Source organism: Nicotiana tabacum, chromosome 16 (assembly GCF_000715075.1).
Source record: "Nicotiana tabacum cultivar K326 chromosome 16, ASM71507v2, whole genome shotgun sequence".
Taxonomy (NCBI): Eukaryota; Viridiplantae; Streptophyta; class Magnoliopsida; order Solanales; family Solanaceae; genus Nicotiana; species Nicotiana tabacum.
In genome coordinates, this window is record NC_134095.1 from 154,735,582 (window position 1) to 154,757,599 (window position 22,018).

The 22,018-nt window shown below is 35.3% G+C and overlaps 1 protein-coding gene across 1 annotated transcript; it reads right to left on the minus strand.

The window, feature by feature from the left end:
* Positions 1-11,871: 11,871 nt before the first annotated feature.
* LOC107798249 (uncharacterized) lies at positions 11,872-13,301 on the minus strand. The gene is made up of 3 exons (XM_016621222.2): positions 12,823-13,301; positions 12,667-12,744; positions 11,872-12,556 (listed from the first exon to the last, which is right to left on the minus strand). The coding sequence occupies exons 1-3, from the start codon at positions 13,299-13,301 to the stop codon at positions 11,872-11,874; spliced, it is 1,242 nt and encodes a 413-aa protein (XP_016476708.2).
* Between the last annotated feature and the right edge of the window lie 8,717 nt (positions 13,302-22,018).

The window sequence follows — 22,018 nt, forward strand, 5'->3', positions numbered from 1 at the left end:
ACATCAGCTAGCTGGCAATCAGTTCCAACATGATGAAGAGATACTAGTCCTTCTTGTAGCTTGTCTCTCACAAAGTGGCAATCGACCTCAATATATTTGGTGCGTTCATGAAACACAGGATTGCGAGCAATGTGTAAAGCTGATTGGCTATCACAAAACACTGGGACAGGTTTAGGAAAATGGACTGTCAGCTCATCAAACAACCTGCACAACCAAGTAAGCTCACCAACAACATTTCTTAGGGCTCTATATTCAGCTTCAGCAGAGGAGAGGGATATGGTGGCCTGTTTCTTAGACTTCCAGCTGATAGGACTATCACCAAGGAGCACTAGATATCCAGTAACAGATTTCCTAGAATCTGGGCAAGTTGCCCAATCAGAATCACAATACCCTTTAACAGTACAATCAGAACTAGCAGACATGAAAACCCCAAGGGTAGAATCAATCTTCAAATATCTAAGCAAATGGTAAGCAACCTTCAAGTGAGGATCCCTGCGATCTTGCATGAATTGACTAAGGTGTTGCACACTATATGCAATGTCTAGTCTCGTATTTGTGAGGAAATTCAATTTACCTATCATAATCCTATAGATAGAAGGATCTGTCAGAGGCATACCTTCCTTAGCTTTTAGTTTAATATTAGGATCTAATGGTGAACTGAAAGAACTACAATGGAGACACTCATACTCCTTCAGTAGATCAAGTGCAAATTTCCTTTGGGAGATTATAGCACCATCATCCTTGTAGAGAACTTCTAAGCCTAGGAAATAGTGTAATCTTCCCAAATCCTTGATCCTAAACTGAGCATGTAGAAAAGCTTTCAACAAAGTAATTTCCTTTGAATTGTTACATGTAATGAATACATCATCAACATAAACAACAACAAAGATAACAGAGGAGTCGGTCTTCTTGTAAAACAAAGAACAGTCATTAAGGGAGTGAACATATCCTTTGGAACACAGAGCCTCAGCTAGTTTAGTATACCACTTTCGACTGGCCTGTTTCAAGCCATATAGTGATTTGTTCAGTTTACACACTAGCCCAGGTTTATCAACTAATAGGCCAGGAGGTAGATCCATATACACTTCCTCATGGAGATCTCCATGAAGGAAGGTATTATTTACATCAAGTTGAAAAAATCCCCAATGTTTCTTTATTGCAGTTGCTATGAGTGCCATGATGGTGGTCATTTTCACAACTGGTGAGAATGTCTCAATATAGTCAATATCAGCTTGTTGAGTATACCCTTTCACCACCAACCTGGCCTTGAAACTCTCAACACTACCATCAGCTTTGTGCTTGATTTTATATACCCACCTACAGCCTATTGGTCTCTTGCTTATAGGCAAGGGAACTAAGTCTCAGGTCTGATTAGCATGAAGTGCCTCAAACTCTAATGTCATGGATGCTTGCCAAGCAGGATCTAAAACTACAACTTTATAACAATTTGGCTCATTGTCATGGCAAATAATTTGCACAAGATGCTGACTATTATGAACCAGAGAGGTGAAGGAAACATAGTGGTGTTTAGAAAAAGAGCACTAAGGGGAAAAGGGGAATCTAGAGTGGATGTGGGTGCAGAAGATGTTGAGACAGATGCATGATGTGTATCAGGGTGTAGGTTAGCATGGAACATACATAATCTTTCAAATGCACTGGTAGGTGATGTGCTCTAGTAGATCTTCTAGGTATGTGGTTAGACTTCAGTTAAAGATGGTGAAGGCGAAGGAATAACTTGTGATGGATTACTGGGTGAATGTACAGTTGAGTTGTCTATAGGTGAGGCTATAGAGGAGACATCAGTAGTACCTGTTGATGGTTGAGAAGTGTGAGTATTAGAATAGGTATGAATATCAGAATGTACCTCAGTGAGTGGTACATCCTGTGTAAGAGAGTTAGAATCAAGAACCGGAGGAAAGTGAGGAGGGGAATCAGATACAGTAGCAAAAGGGAAAACATGCTCATGAAAGGTCACATCCCTGAAAACATGAATCTTCTTAGTGGCCAAATTGAGAACTTTGTACCCTTTTGTCTCATAAGGATATCCCACAAAGACATGGGGAGTGGTTCTAGGTTCAAATTTATCTCTATGAATCTTGGGTATAGTGGGAAAACATAGGCAACAAAAACTTCTGAGGTAGGAATAGGTTGGTTTTTTATTGTAAAGGACTTCAATTGGGAATTTGTTTTTCAGATAAGTAGTTTTTTTTTCAGATAATATGAGTGGCAGCCAAAACACACTCACCCCAATACTGTAAGGGTAATTTGAACTGGAAGAGGAGTGCCCTGGCAGTTTCCAAAAGGTACCTATGTTTTCTTTCTACGACCCCATTTTATTGAGGAGTGTAGGGACATGTTCTTTGATGAATAATCCCTTTTGACTGAAAGAAGGATGAGGTTTCTGGATTCATAAACTCTGAACCATTGTCTGACCTAAGGTACCTTATATTTGTTTTGAAGTGAGTTTCAACTAATGATATGAACACTTTGATAACTTGTAATGTATTGCTCTTATTGGTTAAGAGGTCAGTCCAGGTGGCCCTACTATATTCATCTACTAGGGTGAGAAAGTATTTATAGTTGTCATGGGTGGCCACATGGTAGGGTCCCCAGAGGTCCACATGAAGAAGTTCAAAAGGAGAAGTTGTGGTATTGGTTCTGTGGGGGAAAGCAAGTCTAGGTTGCCTGGACATGGGACAAATAAAGCAGAGAAAAGGTTGTTTAGTTGAGAATTGAATAGGAATGGAGGATATCTCCCTCATCTTGACAAAAGGGACATGTCCCAATCTATAATATCACAGTAAGTCAACTTGATTCATATTAGACATGAAAGAATGTGATGAAATGCACTGAGTTTTATTACCAATGGAACTATTTACAATTGAGTGTGAATAGCAAGTGGAAATATTTACAGGTGAATCAGAATGATGGCAGTGCAAGCTATTTACATCAGAGGTCTTAGACAAAGCAGAATCTGGAAGAGACCAAGAGACAGGTGAAATTGAGCAGGAGTTCTTCAAACAACTTGAACACAAGAGGTATAAGACTTCCTTGACCTTACCAATCTCTAGAGGCCTTTTCATTGAAGGGGCCTACAGTAGACATAGAAAGTTAGAAAAAACTACTAAACCTTTGAACTGAGAAGCTAAAGAGTGTATTAAAAAATATTGTATTTGAAAGCAGGAACGTAAAGGACTCTCTGCAAGATAGCGTTTGGTGCAAGAGTAACTGTTCCAATTTCAGTGACTTTAACTCTATAGCCATTTGGTAAAGTGATTAACATAGGATACACTAAGGTTTTAATGTGAGTAAGTAAGGATTTATTGAAGGTTATATGATTAGAAGCCCCTGAGTCTAGAATCCAAATGTCAGCTCTTGACTTAAAGCATTTACATGACAACAGTCCAAAACCAACAGAGAGAACAGATACTGAACAAGCTAAAATACCTGTAAAATTCACATTTCCACCATTAGTGTTGTTATCTTAGTTATCTCCAACAGAGCCAGTCTGAAAATGCTGGAGTAGAGTCACCAATTGTCCATATTGCTCTTTAGTAAGACTGACATTAGAGTTGTTGCTTTGGGGCTGCATTTCCTCACAATTCATAGGAAAAGTTCCAACTGGAGTGCTATGTACATTTGCTGCAGTGCTCTTGCCTTTATTATACTTAGGGTTGTGATTGAAGTCTTGAGGATAACCGTGAAGCTTGAAGCATTTGTCTTTGGTATGACCAACACGCTTGCAGTAATCACAAAAAGGACGAGGTCTACTAGTAGAGGAGTAGTTATTTGGAGAGTAATTAGTTCTGAAATTATTGTTATGCATAGGTGCCCTGTTCAGGCTACTATGTGTAGGGACATTGGCATTTAAAGAGACAGATTCCATCACGAGCTGATTCTGCGGTTTCACTTCTCTTTGTTTTTCCTCCTGAATGAGCAAAGAAAAGGCATGTGCCATGGAGGGTAAGGGATTCATCATAAGTATACTACCCCGCACTGTTGTGTATACCTCGTTCAATACCATAAGAAATTGGATGAATCTTCTGTCTTGCTCAGATTTGTGCATATTTTCCTTAGCCCCACATGTACATTGGCAAGTGCACTGTGATTTGGAACTTATCATGTTCAATTCCTCCCGAAGTTTCTTCATTTTCGTATAATATCCAGTAATATCAAGGACACCTTGAGTTAAATTGTTGATTTCCTTTTGGATTTGGTACAATTTAGTACCATTCGTCTAGTCGTACCTGTCCTCTAACTCTCTCCATAACTCGAAGGCATTACTAGCATATTCGACACTATCAACAATGTCTTTGCACAGAGAATTCAGAATCCAAGAGGTTACCACATCATCGCACCTCACCCATTGACGGAATTGTGGGGAATATAGGTCTGGGCGTTTTTATTCTCCAGTAATAAATCCTATTTTATTTTTGACCGATATAGCCCTAAGAACACTTCTCCTCAAGGATTTTTTAGCCAATGTCGTTGAACGGAGCTGTGACTAACATTGCACCAGGGTTATCCGATGGGTGCATGTAGGAAGGGCAACTCAAATTGACCCCAGAGTCGACGCCGGCGACAGGAGTAGAATTGCCCGGCTCAACTTCAATTTCATTGTTTGGATCAAGGATAGCCATGAGAAACATTATCAATTTGTCAAAAATGAAGTAAGAAGAAAAAAATGTAGGATCGAGAAAATTGGGGCAAAAATGGAGACGGTGACTGCATCTTTAGAATCCAAAATTTGAGAAGGGAATAACGAGTAGAATACCTCGCTCTGATACCATGTAAAGATTGAGAGGTGAACAGCAATGGTAGAGCTCAAGCTTGAGCTCCAATGGTGGAACCCTAAAAGCTTCTCGAAAGAGAGAGAGAGAATGAGAAAAGGATGAGAGTAAAATGAATTGATAAAACTGAAATGTTATATGTACAAGATATACATATACATACCCTACACGTGACCCACATGTGAGTGCACTAACTAACAAAACAAAGAAGCTAGGAAAAATGTGTTCTAAAAGACGTTTGAAGTGTTGTGAAAGTATTTGGGACACCCTTTATCATTAACAAAAGGGCTGACTAGTTAACCAGGATTATGGGTGATTTGGGTCAAATTAGAAATAAAATAAGTTTGGGGTAAAATTTAAAATATTACAAAATAACAAAACCCATCTTTTAATCTCACTTTTCAAACCTTTCTCTCTCTTCCTTTTTCAAAACCAGACGTTATTATTCATGTGATTTTCCCCCAAACTTCTTCAATTTTTCTCTCAAATTCAATCTCCAAATTCAAGAGTACTATAGGGCTTCAAAAATCGGCTTCATTCCATTCAGATTTGCTTTGAAGTAGAGATTCCATTATCAAGTTAAGTTTTTTTCTTTCTTTTTTTCTACCATATTGATAAACCCTAAACTTGTTATTTCAACCCTAAATTAATTTTTTGAGGTGTTTTTGTATCTTCTTGTTGTTGTTGTGTAGTTTTTGTGCATAAATTCTAGAGCTGTTGTGTAGTTGATATTTTTGAGCGGAAATTTGGTATTTTTATATTTTTTAATTGTAGTCGTTGATATGGTTGTTCCACGTGCCCACAAAATTAGTTATTGTGATGTTGAAATAGTTATATTGCTCTTGTGGAACGCTTTTTTGTCCAGATGTTTCAGACATGCCAGTTGAGTGTTTGAAACATCTTAAGATATTGTTAAATATTCGTGTTGTTATTGTTGTTCCTGTGTGTTGTGAACTTATTGCAATGTTTATCTGGGTTTGGTTAATGATATTTTGAGCTGAGTGTTTGAAACATCTTATTAAGATGTTTGAAACATTTGTAAGGATGTTTAATAATCCATGAGATGTTTCACCAAAAGATACCTGATAATCACAACGAGATGGTTGATTATTTTAGCGATTAAAAAAATTATTGAAAGAGATGTATAAATAAAGAAGTTTGGAGAACTATAATATGAATATTGCTAGCTTGTTTTCAAATTCCATCTAACTAGCTAGAAACTTAAATTACTATCTTGCTTAGCATTTATAGATGGCAGAAAATTAATTTTGCCTCTTAAGCTCAATCTTGTATGACCATTCAATGCAACACCTTTAGAGATGTTTCAAACACCTCATTAAGATGTTTCAAACATCTTAAAACATCCTAATGAGATGTTTGAAACATCTTATATGAGGTTTCAAACATCTCACTGAGATGTTTCACCAAAGAATACTTAAATATTTATAGTTTTATTTTTTTATGTATAGGAACAAATTATTTATTAATTTTATTGGTGGTCGTTACTTTTTTTTTTGCGTAGATAAAATGGCAAAGGGGCGTAGGGAGGGACGTGTGTCAAAGACAGGTGGAAGAGGAAGAGATAAATCTCCTTCAAAAAGCTCTAGCAAAAGAATTAAGACATCTCAAGAGGATGAGCTACAAAAATCAATTGTAGCTGAAATGGAACCAAACCTCTTCAGGTAGTAGAAGGAGGAAATGCTGGAGAAGAAGAAAAAGAGAACGAAAATGAAGAGGAAATTGAGAAGGAAAAAGAACAGGAAATAGAAAAGGAAGAAAAAAAGGAAGAAAGGAAAGTAAGAGAAGAAAGGACAAATGTTGAGGAAGAGGAATCAAAAGAGGAGACAGATATTGATGATGAAGCATCAGTAGCAAATACTGAAGAAGAAGAAGAAGAAGAAGAAGAAGAAGAAGAAGAAGAAGAAGAAGAAGAAGAAGAAGAAGAAGAAGAAGAAGAAGAAGAAGAAGAAGAAGAAGAAGAAGAAGAAGAAGAAGAGGCAGCGACAGAAAGAAGAAAAAAAAAAGAATGATAATGCACCTTCTCAATCTATTGAGGTAAACTTAATACGTTTCAAACATCTCTCTGGATGTTTGAAGTTTATGTCTAGATATTTGAAATATTTCCTAGGATGTTTCACTAAACATGACTGTTCGCATTGCAAGGTACAGGATGAGATGCCTGAGGATGAGTCTGGCAATTGCGAGGTTGAAATTGTAAAGCTTCGATCGGAACTTCCACCCTTAAAGTACAAGACATTTTTAGATGATAATGAGACATTCAAAAAAAAGATCACTGTGAGATCCTCATTAGGATTAGCAGGTATGGGTGAGTTCCGAAAGTTGTTGCAGGATGAAGGCCTCGAAAACACAGTTTAGGAATAGTCCTTTCGGGCATTTTTTGGATTTGCCTGAGAGGCCACTATTTCAAGCATCTATAGTGCATGGCCTTCTACTCCGTAGAGTATTGTCTGAGAAGACCCAGGAGTTATGGTTTTATTATAAAAGATTACCAGTTTGCTTCGGCCTTCGTGAGTTTGCCATAATGACTGGACTCAATTGTGGACATTCTTACACGAATTCGAAGCTTCAAAAGTACCTTCTTGATGGTGAAGAGTTGTGGAAACTTATTGCCAAAGGAAAAAGGTCTGTGACTGGTAAAATGGTGCTTGAGTTGATCAAATCTAAATCCAAAAAAATACAAGAATACAAGTATGTATTATGCTTGATTTGGTTTGTCCACTGTATTTTATTGGCAAAGGATTCGAATTGTGGTGTATCTGAAACTACAGTTAGATTGACCTCCACAGAAGAGGCTTTTTACAATTATCCATAGGGCCGAAATAGTTTCCGGTTGACTGTTGATTATCTTATGAAAGATATGAAAGAGCATCGACAATATAAGGGTGACTGGTATAATCTCTAGGGATTTCCTTGGGCTTTCATGGTAACTAAATAAATCTTGTTCATTACTTCTATTTTAGTGTTATTTATATAATTTTCTATTTAATTTTTTATCACACAATGTAGGCTTGGGCATTTGAAGCTATACCTCAATTGCGGCCAAAAGACTATCCAAAAGAGAGGACATTGCCGAGGATGAAGAGATGGCTATTTGAAAAAGTAGAAAAAGACAGGCCTGACCCATTTCAAATCAAAGATCATCCGGTAAGGCTCATTTTGACAGATGTTTAATGTTTGAAATATTTAGATGTTTGAAACATCTTTGAAACATCCACAGGATGTTTGAAACATCCTCCACATGATGTTTGAAACATCTCCACAGGATGTTTGAACATTAAGCATGCCTCTAATATTTTTTGTTATCTACCCAGGTGGTACACCCTTTTCTTTACCCTACAAAAGCTGAAAAGATGAAGCATTACATCCAAAATCTTGTTATCTTATCTGACAAAGAGGACATGATGATAGATAACCTAAGTAAAGAGTTGGATGGAGTGACAGTCTTAAGGCATTTGGGTGGTGCCCTTAAGATAGAGAAGGGTAGTTTGCAAACCCCGCAAGTTGGAGATAGCCATGTGGTTCGAGGATATGATGATAGAGCAGAAATATCTATTGGTATAGATGGTAAAATGGGAGAATAAGTTGTTGATGATGATGGTGGTGATGGTGGAATGCTCTTTAATGATGATAATGACAGGGGGATGGTTCTAATTATGATGATAGCAGAGGAGATGCTTCTATGGAAAAAATGGGTGATAAAATAAAAGATCGTATTGTTACGGGTACATCTAGTATCCATTGTCCTTGCACATGCTCTGATTGTCAGGAAAAGGAAAAGAAAAAGGAAGAAGAGCAAACAAAGTGGAGGGAAGCGATGCAGAGTTAGTTGAACTATTTGCAGACGACAATGGATGATTTGGTTAAAAAGCTAGAAAAGAGACCTGTGGTTCTTTCCCGAGCTATTCAATCTCCTTACACTGAAGGAAAAAAAGGAACAAAAAGAGAAAGAAAACTGGAAAGGAAGAAACCTCCAAAGCAGTCAGTGAGGAGAGGCTGAAAGTTGATATTTATAAACCGATTGACTGGGAGAGGAGAAATGTCATGATGACATTTATCAAAAATAGGGGGCCTCAGATACAATTCACGTGGGGGATGTTCAATTATGAAGACTTTAAGAATATTCAAGATTCTCAATTTTGGTTGGAGGATAAGGTACATAATCGTAACCCTTTCATCTTGATTTGATTTTTACTTCCCAGTTTGAAACATCCTCTAGGATTAATTGTGTATAGTTTGCTGAATTGTTTGATCCACAATAAGATTAGTCTTTGTAAGTTCAATGTTCAAAATTTCCTGTATCTCTACTTGCTCCAGTGTAAGATGTTCTGTGAGAAGTTTGAAACATCCTGTAAGATGTTAGAAACATCCTGTGAGATGTTTGAAATATCCTAATGGATCCGTGACTGATTTTTATGGATGTTTGATATTTAATACTAGTATGTGGATTATTAATTTAGTTATTTTGATTCTACAGCACATGGAGGATTTCTTGGCCCTTATGCGTATTAGACATAGAAGGTATCCCAAGCACTATCATCAAGCAGATATCATCCTGGATTGTAATTCTCTTTGTATCTTAAAGGAACGCTACAGTAGATTGTGTGATGGGGTGGATAAGGTGAATGCTGCTTTATCTCTTCCCATGATCTTGAATGAGTACCAATTTCATAAAGATGATCTAAAGTATGCTCTAGGAGAGTTGCCTTTCTGTGGTGGCCGACCTTGGAATGGTGCGAAGAGGATCTTCTGTGTATAGAACATTGAGAAGAACCATTATGTTACAGTTGTATTTCTTGTTGAAGATTCAAAGATGCTTATTTATGACTACAATACCTATGGGTACACTGATGAAAAGTTGGGTGAATTTATGTATCACATTGGCACAATGTTTCCAAGATACCTTCGATCATGTGGCCTTTTCATGCACTTGCCTAAAGAATCCTTGAACGATGATTGGATACCTGAAAGGGTCTTTGATCTTCCACGAGATGACACATCTAGTAGTTGTGGAGCATGGTCCTTAATGTTTATTAAGCACCTCATCACCAACACTCCGATGGACAAGATGAATGACAACATTGTTAGCGAGTTCAGGGAGAAAATGGTCGTGGATATCTTTCACAAGAATATGGAACCATGATATGATTTACAGATATTATCTGATTTTTTGAATGGTTTTAATGGATATTTGCAACATATCTTTATGGATGTTTGGCATTAACATTGAACATATCTCAATAGATGTTTTAAACATCTATCACGATGTTTTCTCCCGATTATTGTTAAATTAATAAGTTATGTTTAATCGAGTCATCTCGTAGATTTAACGACAATCGATATCAAACATCCTAATAGATGTTTGAAACATCTGGCGTTAGATGTTTGAAACATCCATAGATGTTTGAAACATCTAACGCAGATGTTTCAAACATCTATCAGGATGTTTGAAGAAATTAGACGGTGGTTGAAGGTGAAAAAAAATACAAGGACATAATAACATCAACATCAAACTACCATTAAATATCAACCTACTTAATACTTCAAATAGTTGATCGTCAACCTAATGATCTTGTGATTAATTAAACATGGAATAATTAAATACTCAAAGGATCGATCGTCGGTCTATTGATCTTGTGGATAATTATATGTCAACCTATTGAATACTTCAAATAATTTATCATCAACCTATTGACTTTATGAATAATTAAACATAGAATAATTGAATACTTCAAATAATTGACCGTGAACCTATTGACCTTGCGAACATCAACCTATTTAATACTTTGAATAACTGATCGTCCACTTATTGATATTGTGGATAATTAAACATAGAATAATTGAATACATCAAATAGTTGACCGTGAACCTATTGACCTTGCGAACATCAACCTATTTAATACTTCGAATAATTGATCATCCACTTATTGATCTTTTGGATAATTATACATCGACCTATTAAATTGATTAGTAAATAGGTTTGATAATTGATAATCAACCTATTGACATTATGAAAAAGTAAATATCAACCTATTGAATACTTCAAATGATTGATATTCAACCTATTGGTCTTATAGATTTAACGACAATCGATATCAAACATCTATCAGGATGTTTGAAGAAATTAGACGATAGTTGAAGGTGAAAAAAAAATACAAGGACATAATAACATCAACATCAAACTACCATTAAATATCAACCTACTTAATACTTCAAATAGTTGATCGTCAACCTAATGATCTTGTGATTAATTAAACATGGAATAATTAAATACTCAAAGGATCGATCGTCGGTCTATTGATCTTGTGGATAATTATATGTCAACCTATTGAATACTTCAAATAATTTATCATCAACCTATTGACTTTATGAATAATTAAACATAGAATAATTGAATACTTCAAATAATTGACCGTGAACCTATTAACCTTGTGAACATCAACCTATTTAATACTTTGAATAACTGATCGTCCACTTATTGATATTATGGATAATTAAATATAGAATAATTGAATACATCAAATAGTTGATTGTGAACCTATTGACCTTGCGAATATCAACCTATTTAATACTTCGAATAATTGATCATCCACTTATTGATCTTTTGGATAATTATACATCGACCTATTAAATTGATTAGTAAATAGGTTTGATAATTGATAATCAACCTATTGATATTATGAAAAAGTAAATATCAACCTATTGAATACTTCAAATGATTGATCGTCAACCTATTGATCTCGTAGATTTAACGACAATCAATATCAAACATCCTAATAGATGTTTGAAACATCTGCGTTAGATGTTTGAAACATCCTTAGGATGTTTGAAACATCTAATGCAGATGTTTCAAACATCTCTCAGGATATTTGAAGAAATTAGACGGTAGTAACATCAACATCAAACTACCATTAAATATCAACCTACTTAATACTTCAAATAGTTGATCGTCAACCTAATGATCTTGTGATTAATTAAACGTTAATTATACAGATCTAGATATCATTTAGTTCTCCAATAAAATCAACATCAAATTATCAAAACAAGTACAACAACAATGTCATTAAGCCACAACGGAGTTGCTTATTCCTTCAGTTCTCTTCTTGCAAGTAGTTCTTTTGTGGCCAGTCCTTTTGCATATGGAGCATCTGTTTTGCTTCTTTTTTACTTCCCCGCTTGCTGGAATATGATTTGTCTTCCTTCTTCCCAGTTGAATTTCACATGAAGGTGGAGGTATTTTTCTCTCAACAAGCTCCGGAGGAACATCCCAACATTCTTCAGAAGGCATTGGATTAATTTCTATGACATATGCATTCACGTATGTGTCTATATAATAAAAGTCAGAAGCATAATCATAAATGCTTGTTACGTATTGATCACCAAACTCAACTCTAAAGGCTGCCATAGCATGTGGGCAAGGTATTTTGTCTAGGTCGAACTCTCTGCAAGAACATGTTCTGTTGTGTAGATCAACCTTTGCAACCGCATCATGACCGGTGATGCTGAACACTTGTTGCCTTATTGGATGGACCAATAGCTTGTTGCCAAATATTGCATTTTTATTAATCTTCTTTTCAACTGAAGGGACACAAATGGTTGGAGTGTCGAGGAACTGCATACGCCTCTCATGGAATTTTTGAGCAAACCTCCTATTAATAGCATCGAATAGGGCAGTGATGGGGAATTCTCTTTCGAGTAGAAACATTGAGTTAACAGACTCAACAATATTTGTGGTCAATACATCATACCTGAAATAAGGACATATAAGACTTTTTGAGAATTTGGAATATAAGCAATAAGGGTCAAACATCTTGCAGAAATGGGAATGCAGTAACATGTTTCATGTCAAGTATGAAACATCTTAAGAGATGTTTGAAACATCTTAACAGATGTGTGAAACACCTTCTTAGATGTTTGAACTGGAAAGTCCAGTAACCTGTTTCATAAGAGATATGTCAAACATCTTAAGAGATGTTTCAAAGATGTTTTACCAGGGGAGTTCACATTAACGTACTTGTTACCAGGGAAGTGCGCTCTGCTCCATTTGTGAAACCCAACATCCTCCTCAAGATATTTGGCAACTCTTACATCGTTATCTTTGATTTGTTGAAAATGATCGTTGAACTCATCAATCCTATATGCTTTAGATGCAGAATAATAATGGTGAAGCAAATATCCGCAATGAAAATTTTTGCGAAGATTTTCAGCAAGGTGCCTCATGCAAAATCCGTGATGAGCCTGAGGGTAAAATTTTGAGATCCCATTTTCTATGCTTATGTGCCTATCAGAAATTATACACAACTCAACACTGTCGGGGTGTATGCTAGACAATTGTTCAAAAAAATATTCATATGCGGCATTACACTCCTTGTCTACTACACAAAATGCCACAGGAAAAATATGGTTCTCTGAATCTTGTGCCACGGAAGACAACAACACTCCACGATACTTTCCCGTTAAAAATGTCCCATCAACAGCTATGACTTTCCTCATAAACAAAATCCCTGAATCTAAGTTTCATAAGCTATAAAAAAATACTGAAACTTCCATTTGTTATCAAGCTTCAGTGACATCTTGCTTCCTTCATTTGCCTTCTTAAGCACGTAGCGGTACGCATCTAAAATTTCATACTCGTGCTCTGGAGTCCCCCTTACCATAGCCTTTGCAATATGACCTCCCTTCATACACTTCCAATAACTAACATTACAATCCAAATCCAAACGAACTGTTTCCATAATTTCTTTGTTAGATGGACCCTTGCCCTCTTCAAACTTAGAATAGATATATTCACCAATGACATCCGCTGAGGCGTGTGGATGCTTTTCTGTAAGATGTTGTGACCCGCATGTGTGCTCATTCTTGTACCTCGTAATATAAAACCTGTCAGTACTTATATATTTGACGGCTCGCAACCACCACTTGCAATTATTGTCTACACATTTGACGCAGTACACAAATTTAGTACTCTTCACTGATTTGAAACTGAAAGGAGCCTTTAAGGAAGCAAGCTTCAATGACACAACTAGCTCGCGCTTGTTTTAGAAACTTAAACCCTTATAAAACTTCGTGCCATCTTCATAATTGTGGCTGCTTTGTGTTGTCGGTTCTACCTCTTGTGAGTTGCTTTCAACTCCAGGAAAGTTTGCATATTCTTCTTCTTCGGTTTCTGGTATATCCATATCCAAAGGATCCATTTTTGGAATATCGCTATTCAAAAGATCTTCTTCAATATCATCCAATCCATGGCTATCATGTTGTTCCATTAGAGGTGAATTTGGAAATTCTACCAATCTTTCAACCACAGATACCCTTAGAATGGGCTTATTTTCATCTTCCAAATAATAGCTCAAACAATCATAATTCTTTATTTTAAAGGGAGCTACTTTAGTGTGCTTTTCACCAATGCTATGCATGTAAGTTATGGACATATCACTCGGATAACAAGTTAATTCACAACCAGCAATAATCTTGTCAACAAACTCATCATACGTAACATCTCTATGCACCTTTATTAGAACCGTCTCTTTACTCTTCGAACGCCAAGTAAAACGTGTAAAAGACTCCACCCATTCACCATAACAATCAACTCCCAATACAATATAATCAACCATTTTGTAATGGAATACCTGCAAATATCACAAGTATATAAAGAATTGGTATAAAGAATCATTTTTTTTGCAAACATCTGAATAATGTTTCAAACTTTCTAAGAATATGTTTAAAACATCTTGAGAATATACTTAGGATGTTTAAAACATCCTGAATGGACTTTCAGGATGTTTGAAACATCCTGAATGGACCTTCAGGATGTTTGAAACAATTACCTACAATTATATAAGGATGTTTTAAACATCTCACAGAATGTTTTAAACATCTCACAAAATATTTTAAACATCTCACAGGATGTTTAAAGAATCACAAAAACCTGATATCTGTAGACGAAAAAAATAAGATTAAACATCAATCTTTACTTACCAATAGTGACGAATAGACTGAATATCTCCCTTGAAATAATGCACCAGTCAATGTAGCAAATCAGGATCAAGTGTTTATCAATGGTGCAAGGGTCAATCTTCAATTGTTCTTGTTCTTTTTTCACTAATCTTTCTCAACAAAGAACAAGAACCTCAAAGAAGAAGACCTGTGAAAAATAATGTCGGGATTAAAGAAAGAAGAAGAATAGATTGAACACAGCAGAAGAAAGAAGAAGCAGAAGAAGAACAAGAGAAAAAATGTAGGTTTTTGTGAATTAAGAATGAGGAATGGGGCTGGGAGTGGGAATGGGAGCTGGGGAGGGTTTCCGTTTTTTAGAGAGGGTGGGCCCCATTTGGGGCAGTTGTGATAATTGTAAAAGTTTGGGGTTTTTTGTAAACCTAGTTATAAAAATTAAACACTAATTATAAAAGTGTCCTTTTTACACCAATCTTAATACTTTTGTCTTATAAATTGCTTTAAGTGTTCAAAAGTCCTATAAATTTAAATCCCCCTAGAAGCTAACTAAGCTCACTAACATACTTAATAGTGTTTACACATATAATTAAAACAATATTCCAATAAAAACTACTAAGTCGATTATTTCAGATGGCCACGTATGACTTATTAAAAGGAAAAGATACCGGAGATTTCTTTATTTAGAGTTAGAATTCGAGATATCTGGATTTCTTTTATAAAAAACATATATTTAGTGGGTGTTTGGACATAAGAATTGTAAAATTTAAAAAAAAAAAAGTGAATTTTTTTTCAAGTGGAAATGATATTTGAAAATTAAAGTTGTGTTTTGACATGAATATAATTTTGGATTGTTCTTTTTTTTTTGTGAGTGATCTGAGTGAAAATTTTGAAAACAGTTTTTTGGAGTTTTTCAAGTTTTTGAAAATTTTCAAAATTCATGTTCAAGTGAAAATTAAAAATTTTATGGCCAAACACCGATTTTGAAGGAAAAAATTCTTATATCCAAACGAGCTAAGAGTTGGTTGTTTGCAAGTTTAGGAGTTTATAAACATATTACCCAAACCATTTTAGCAATAAGAAGCTTCGAGGGGTGGGGTCCACAAACATAATCTCATGGAGCACGTAATAATGTGGTCAACACTTCACATCATCTGAGCTGTCTTATGAAAATGGAAAAATTCAGCAGTTTTTAGTTTTTTTATTTTATTTTAAATTTCTTGCTTGGTGGCCTAAAGTGCTTTAATTTCTAGTCAAAGGGTTATTAGCCTTTTGAATTCATTGTCCTTTGCCAGGTTTTAGCACCTGCTTGTCCTTTTTTAAGATTTTGACCAATTTCATTTAATTTTATTGGCTATTAATTTTGCTTTTTCTGGGTTTGTTTTATCTGGTGACTGGCTTTATTTAGAGAAAATCAATTCTCATGCTTCGGAAGTATTGACTTGTATTCACAGTTGGCAAGAGTTGTATAACTCTTGTTACTACTCCATCTGTTCCATTTTAGTAGCAATATTATTTTATTTTTAATATAGTTTTAAAAATATATTATATTTTTATAATCCAAAATAATTCCAAGTTTAAACTTTTCATTAGTGACATGAATGTATAGCCAACGAAATGTCATAGCGTTTCTAAAATCACTGGTATCAAAGTTTTTTTTTTTTATAACTTTATATTTAATCAAATAACTTCACATAAATACGTAGATTTGTGGAGTCTGTGATAAAACTGTTGATTATTTTTTTTTTGTGTGTGTTCTCTCAAAGTGGTAAAGTTGTTGTCGTGCGACCTGGAGGTTACGGCTTCGAGCCATGGAAATAGCCTCTTGTAGAAATGCAAAGTAAAGTTGTGTACAACAAACCAGTGGCGGAGTCAAGATTTTCATTAAGGGGAGTCAAAATATAAAGATATAAACTCTGTAAGAAGTCAAGGGGTGTCATTGTATAGTATATATGTGTGTGTGTGTGTGTGTGTGTGTGTGTGTGTGTATTTTTAAAAACATTATCGAGCTAAACAGTGCAATTCTCCAATGAAGGGGGTAGGTTGACATCCCGTGGGTGTATGTGGCTCCGCCACCGCAATAGATCCTTGTGGTCCGACACTTCTATATTGAGAGTTTTTCAAGCTATATATATTACCTGGCAAGAACGAAATTTGAGAGTTTTCCAAGCTAAACAGAGACGTCCTGAAATACTCGTACGTTTGATAATTCAAGAAGTGTTATAAATATATTATATTATGGATGTTCATTTAGTACTCCGTTGTAAATAAGCTTTCTGAAGAAGCTTATCCATATGGGACTCCACCGTAAATATGTTTATCTATTTAGTACTGTATTGGAAATAAGCTTCCTGAAGAAGCTTATCACTTCGGTACCCGGTTATAGATAAATATTACCCCCAGTAGAAGTTTATCCATATTGAGTATAATAAGCTTATCTTTTCAGTACCCAGTTATGGATAAACATTACCCCCGGTAGAAGATTATCCATACCGGGTATAATAAGCTTATCCATTCAGTACTCCGTTATGGATAAATATTGCTCTCAGTAGAAGATTATCCATATCTGGTACAGCAGCAGCTTACACAGCAGCTTGTAGCAGCTTACACAGCAGCTTGTAGCAGCTTACACAACAGCTTGTAGTAGCAGCTTACAGAGCAGCTTCCTTTCTTCTATAAATAGAAGAGATTTCAGTTCATTATGTACATCAGTTTGAATTCGAATAATATATCAGTTTCTCTCTATACTTGTCTTTACTTTATAGTCTTTGTTTCATAACACGTTATCAGCACGAAGCTCTACCATCTCGAGCAAATATTTTGAAAGTATCTGAGGTAAGAACTTTCTTTTCCTAAATAATGTCAAATTTTTCTAAACTTGAATTTGTAGCCCTGGATATATCGGGCAAAAGCTACATGTCTTGGGTGCTTGATGCTGAAATTCATCTTGATGCGATGGGTCTGGCAGATACCATCAAAGACAAAAATCAGGCATCAAACCAAGACCGTGCCAAAGAAATGATATTCCTACGCCATCACCTTGATGAGGGCCTGAAAATGGAATATCTTACTGTTAAATATCCAGTCATACTGTGGAATAATTTGAAATATAGATATGACCACTTGAAGATGGTCGTTCTTCCACAAGCACGATATGATTGGACTCATCTAAGGCTACAAGATTTTAAATCCATCAGTGAGTATAATTCTGCTATGTTCAGAATTATTTTCCAATTGAAGTTATGTGGTGATAATATTGCTGATCATGATATGTTGGAGAAAACTTTCACCACTTTTCATGCCTCGAATATGCTCCTGCAGCAGCAATATCGAGAGATGGGATTTAAAAAGTATTCTGAACTTATCTCACATCTTCTTATAGCAGAGCAACATAATGGGCTATTAATGAAAAATCATGAAAGCCGACCTATTGGTTCTTGTCCATTCCCTGAAGTGAATGAGAGGAACTTCCACCAAGCTAAACGTGGAAGAGGTCGTGGCCCCAGTCGTGGCCATGGCCGTGGTCGGGGAAGAAACCCCAATCATGGTAATAATAATGCACCAAAGAAGTCTCCTCACCACCAGCAGTGGAAAAGGAAAGAACAAAAGCATGAAGCGGTGCAAGTGCCAAATGTAGAGAATGCATGCTATAGATGTGGAGGAAAAGGGCACTGGTCACGTACTTGTCGTACGCCAAAGCACCTGGTTGAGCTTTATCAAGCCTCCCTGAAGAAGACAGAGAAAAATGCTGAAGCAAATTTTATTTCTGAAGATAATTTAGACTTCATGCATTTGGAATTAGCTGATTACTTTGCACTCCCAGAAGGAGAAACAAGTCATGTAATCGGTGGTAAATCTGTAGAAATGTAAATATTTTAATTTTTGTTATTTGTAATAGATAGTATGGTTATGTAATTGTTGTACATAAAGAAAAATTATGATTTGATAATGATGTTTACTATAATATATCTTATTTATGTCATTTTAAAGAATATGGATAATATTATTAGATCAACTTAAACTCTAGCAGAGTTTGCAAGAAATATACAACCACCAGAAGTAGTTATATTTCATATATCTCATTGTAATTATATTTTGTTAACCACCAGAAGTGGTATATGTCTATGATCACCAGAAGTGATAATTTAGGCTTTCTATAGTTACAATTGAAGATAAGCTACATAAATATTCTCTATATTAAATGCACGTCTCGATTTGCTCCTGAAGTAGTAAATATTTTAAAAGAGGTTGAGGCATCACAATTTGATGTGATTAATGCGCATTCAGATAATTATGTTTGATTTCCTGAAGGATGAGAACTTTTGATAATATTAATCCATTCCCTGAAGTGAATGTGACAATACTAATAAGTTGGATAAATATGAACGCGCTCTTGATGTGAATACATTACAATTCACCTCCAGAAGAGTTAATATAATTGAGAGAATATATACTCAATATTTCGTATTTTAAATTTGCTCCTGAAGAAGTAACACAGTTGAAATTGCCTCCTGAAGTGGAAAAATATTATGAAGAAGAGTTTTCGTGTGCTTAAACAATTGTTTTACATTGTTTATTTGATTGTGATTTTCTCTCATGACACCAGCAGTGTCTGAGCAATATTTGATAGTACAAAATGTATCAATAACTCCTGAAGAGCTAAATGTTTGCCTAAAGAATACATGACACCAGTAGTGCCAGATAAATATTAGATTGTGGATAATAAATTAAGGCTCTCGAAGAGCTTATATACAAATATGTCATTCATATTATATGATTATGGTCAAAACATATGTTGTAGTAAACCTGAAGTTTACTAATACAAATTGCTATCATTTTGAGACTACAAATGATTGGAAGATTGATTATCTTCATGTTTCCACAATCATAGGGGGTAAAATAATATGTATGTGAGAAGTTACTTGCCTTATTCTTTAATTTGTACTATATCATGTATCACAGTAAACCAGAAGTTTACTAAAGCAAAAGTTTATGCCATAGTAAACCAGAAGTTTACTAAGAGATAGCACATGACATGATAAACTTGAAGTTTTCATTTGCCATTTTTAAATGAGCTATTTGAGAATTCAGATAAGCATATACTAAAGAACTAGAAGATTCTTCAGGAATTCTCATGTGTTGCTTGTTCTCATAATGAATTGATTATACCAGCTAAAGTTGGGACTAAGACCCCTGATTCTGAAATATATAAAAGGTGAATATGGGACCGTTCACCTATCATGTGAACCACTTATAGGTGCATATATGAGATGGTTACATGTGTAATTATTGTCAACCTGCAGTTTGGCATTTGGAATTGCTTTTCTCGATTAAGAGCATAATTTTCAGATTATGAAATCAAGACAGTTCATCTTGATAATGCTGGTTTATATCCAAGCTGGTTTAGCATTGAATACCTCCTATTAATGTCTAAACCATTGCTTATGAGAACAAAGCTTCATGTGTTGGTCTAAGATTTTCTAAATTGCATATAGCAGCACTTGTATGCATCAGATCAACAATATATGATAAGTCCTCCCTTCACAATTGGTTTAGGATCAGAAACCAAATATTTTTACTATCTTTTGTTGCGTGGTATATGATTAATTTCTCTACCATAATACACAAAGATATGTTTCCCAAAGATGATTGGGGATATATGTTAGTTTTTCTAACATTTGGGGGATGGAATAAGCAGTTAAAAAATATGCTATATGAATCGAATTATCATGATCCTCACTTAGAAGATAATTCAAGTCGAATGTCAGAAGCATTTGCTGATCTAAAATTAAATATCATATTTCAGCTACAAATGCTCCTATTAAAATTAAAGTCCCTGAAGGATAGAGTTTACTGTACGCATGAAGTGTGGTAGACCAATCGGTTCCAAAGGTAACAATCCTTGAAAAATAGTAGGAGCTAATGATCAAAATGATCATAATGAGGAGGAAATATGCTCTAGAAGAGCCCACGACATAACATTTCATGAAACTCCCGAAAAAGTTCAGGTACCTGAAAATAAAGAAAGTGATGAGATCTCCACAAGTTATGTCGCTTCGGAACTGACACAAAATGATCGTCGACGATACATTTAATACAATATAGTGCACAATATTGTAAACGATTGTGAGGATCGGACTAGCAGTCCAGACACTTGAAGATGTCGTACCATTTAGATACAAGTCTTAACTTATATGATTTATTTGGCTAAATCTATATGAAGATCCTTGAAGGATTGAAAATGCCCGAAGCATATAATTCAAAGTCTTGAGAAATGTACTCGATCAAATTATAAAGATCTTTGTACAGTTTAAAGCAATCTGGGCGCATGTGGTATAATCGCCTTAGTGAATATTTGCTGAAAGAAGGTTACATAAATGATGTTATTTGTCCATGTATTTTTATAAAGAAAATGACATCAGAATTTGTTATATTTGTTGTTTATGTTGATGACATAAATCTTGTTGGAACTCCAGAAGAGCTTCAAAAGGCAATTGAATATCTTAAGAAAGAATTTGAGATGAAAGATCTTGGAAAGACAAAACTTTGTCTTGGTCTGCAAATTGAATATTTAGCATATGAGATCTTTATCCATCAATCTGCCTATACAGAAAGGGTCTTAAAACGCTTTTACATGGACAAAGCGCACCCATTGAGTACACCAATGGTTGTTCGATCACTTGAAGTAAATAAGGATTTGTTCCGACCTCCAGAAGAGGACGAGGAACTCCTTGGTCCTGAAATACTCTATCTCGGTGTAGATGGTGCACTTATTTATCTTGCTAATGCTAACAAAAGTGGTGCAGATCATATTGGTAATGCAGGTTATTTATCCGATACCCATAAAGTTCGATTTCAAACCGGCAAGCAGGGAATGCATATGATTGATATCAGTGATTCATTCGAGAAACATGTGGGTTGGAATATGATAAAAGACCCACAATATTATACGAAGACAATGTTTCATGCATAGCACTATTAAAGGGAGGATTTATAAAAGGAGATAGAACGAAGCACATTTCACCAAAATTGTTCGACACATACGATCTTCAGAAAAGTGGTGACATTTATGTGCAACAAATCCGTTCAAGTAATAATCCAGCAGATTTATTCACTAAATCTTTGCCAAATAACTTTTGAGAAGATGGTATACAAGATTGGAATGCGGAGACTCAAATATTTAAAACAAGGTTTTCATTAGGGGGAGTAAAATACGCGATGCACTCTTTTTCCCTTACTAAGGTTTTTCCCATAGGGTTTTC

Excerpts from the sequence above, each read along its gene's own strand:
- LOC107798249 (XM_016621222.2), bottom strand. The coding sequence starts at position 13,301 with ATGAGGAAAGTCATAGCTGTTGATGGGACATTTTTAACGGGAAAGTAT. Across the intron at positions 12,745-12,822 it reads GCGCACTTCCCTGGTAACAA|GTTACTGGACTTTCCAGTTC; the intron begins GTACGTTAATGT and ends CTTATGAAACAG. Across the intron at positions 12,557-12,666 it reads TTTCAAACATCTCTTAAGAT|GTATGATGTATTGACCACAA; the intron begins GTTTCATACTTG and ends TCCTTATTTCAG.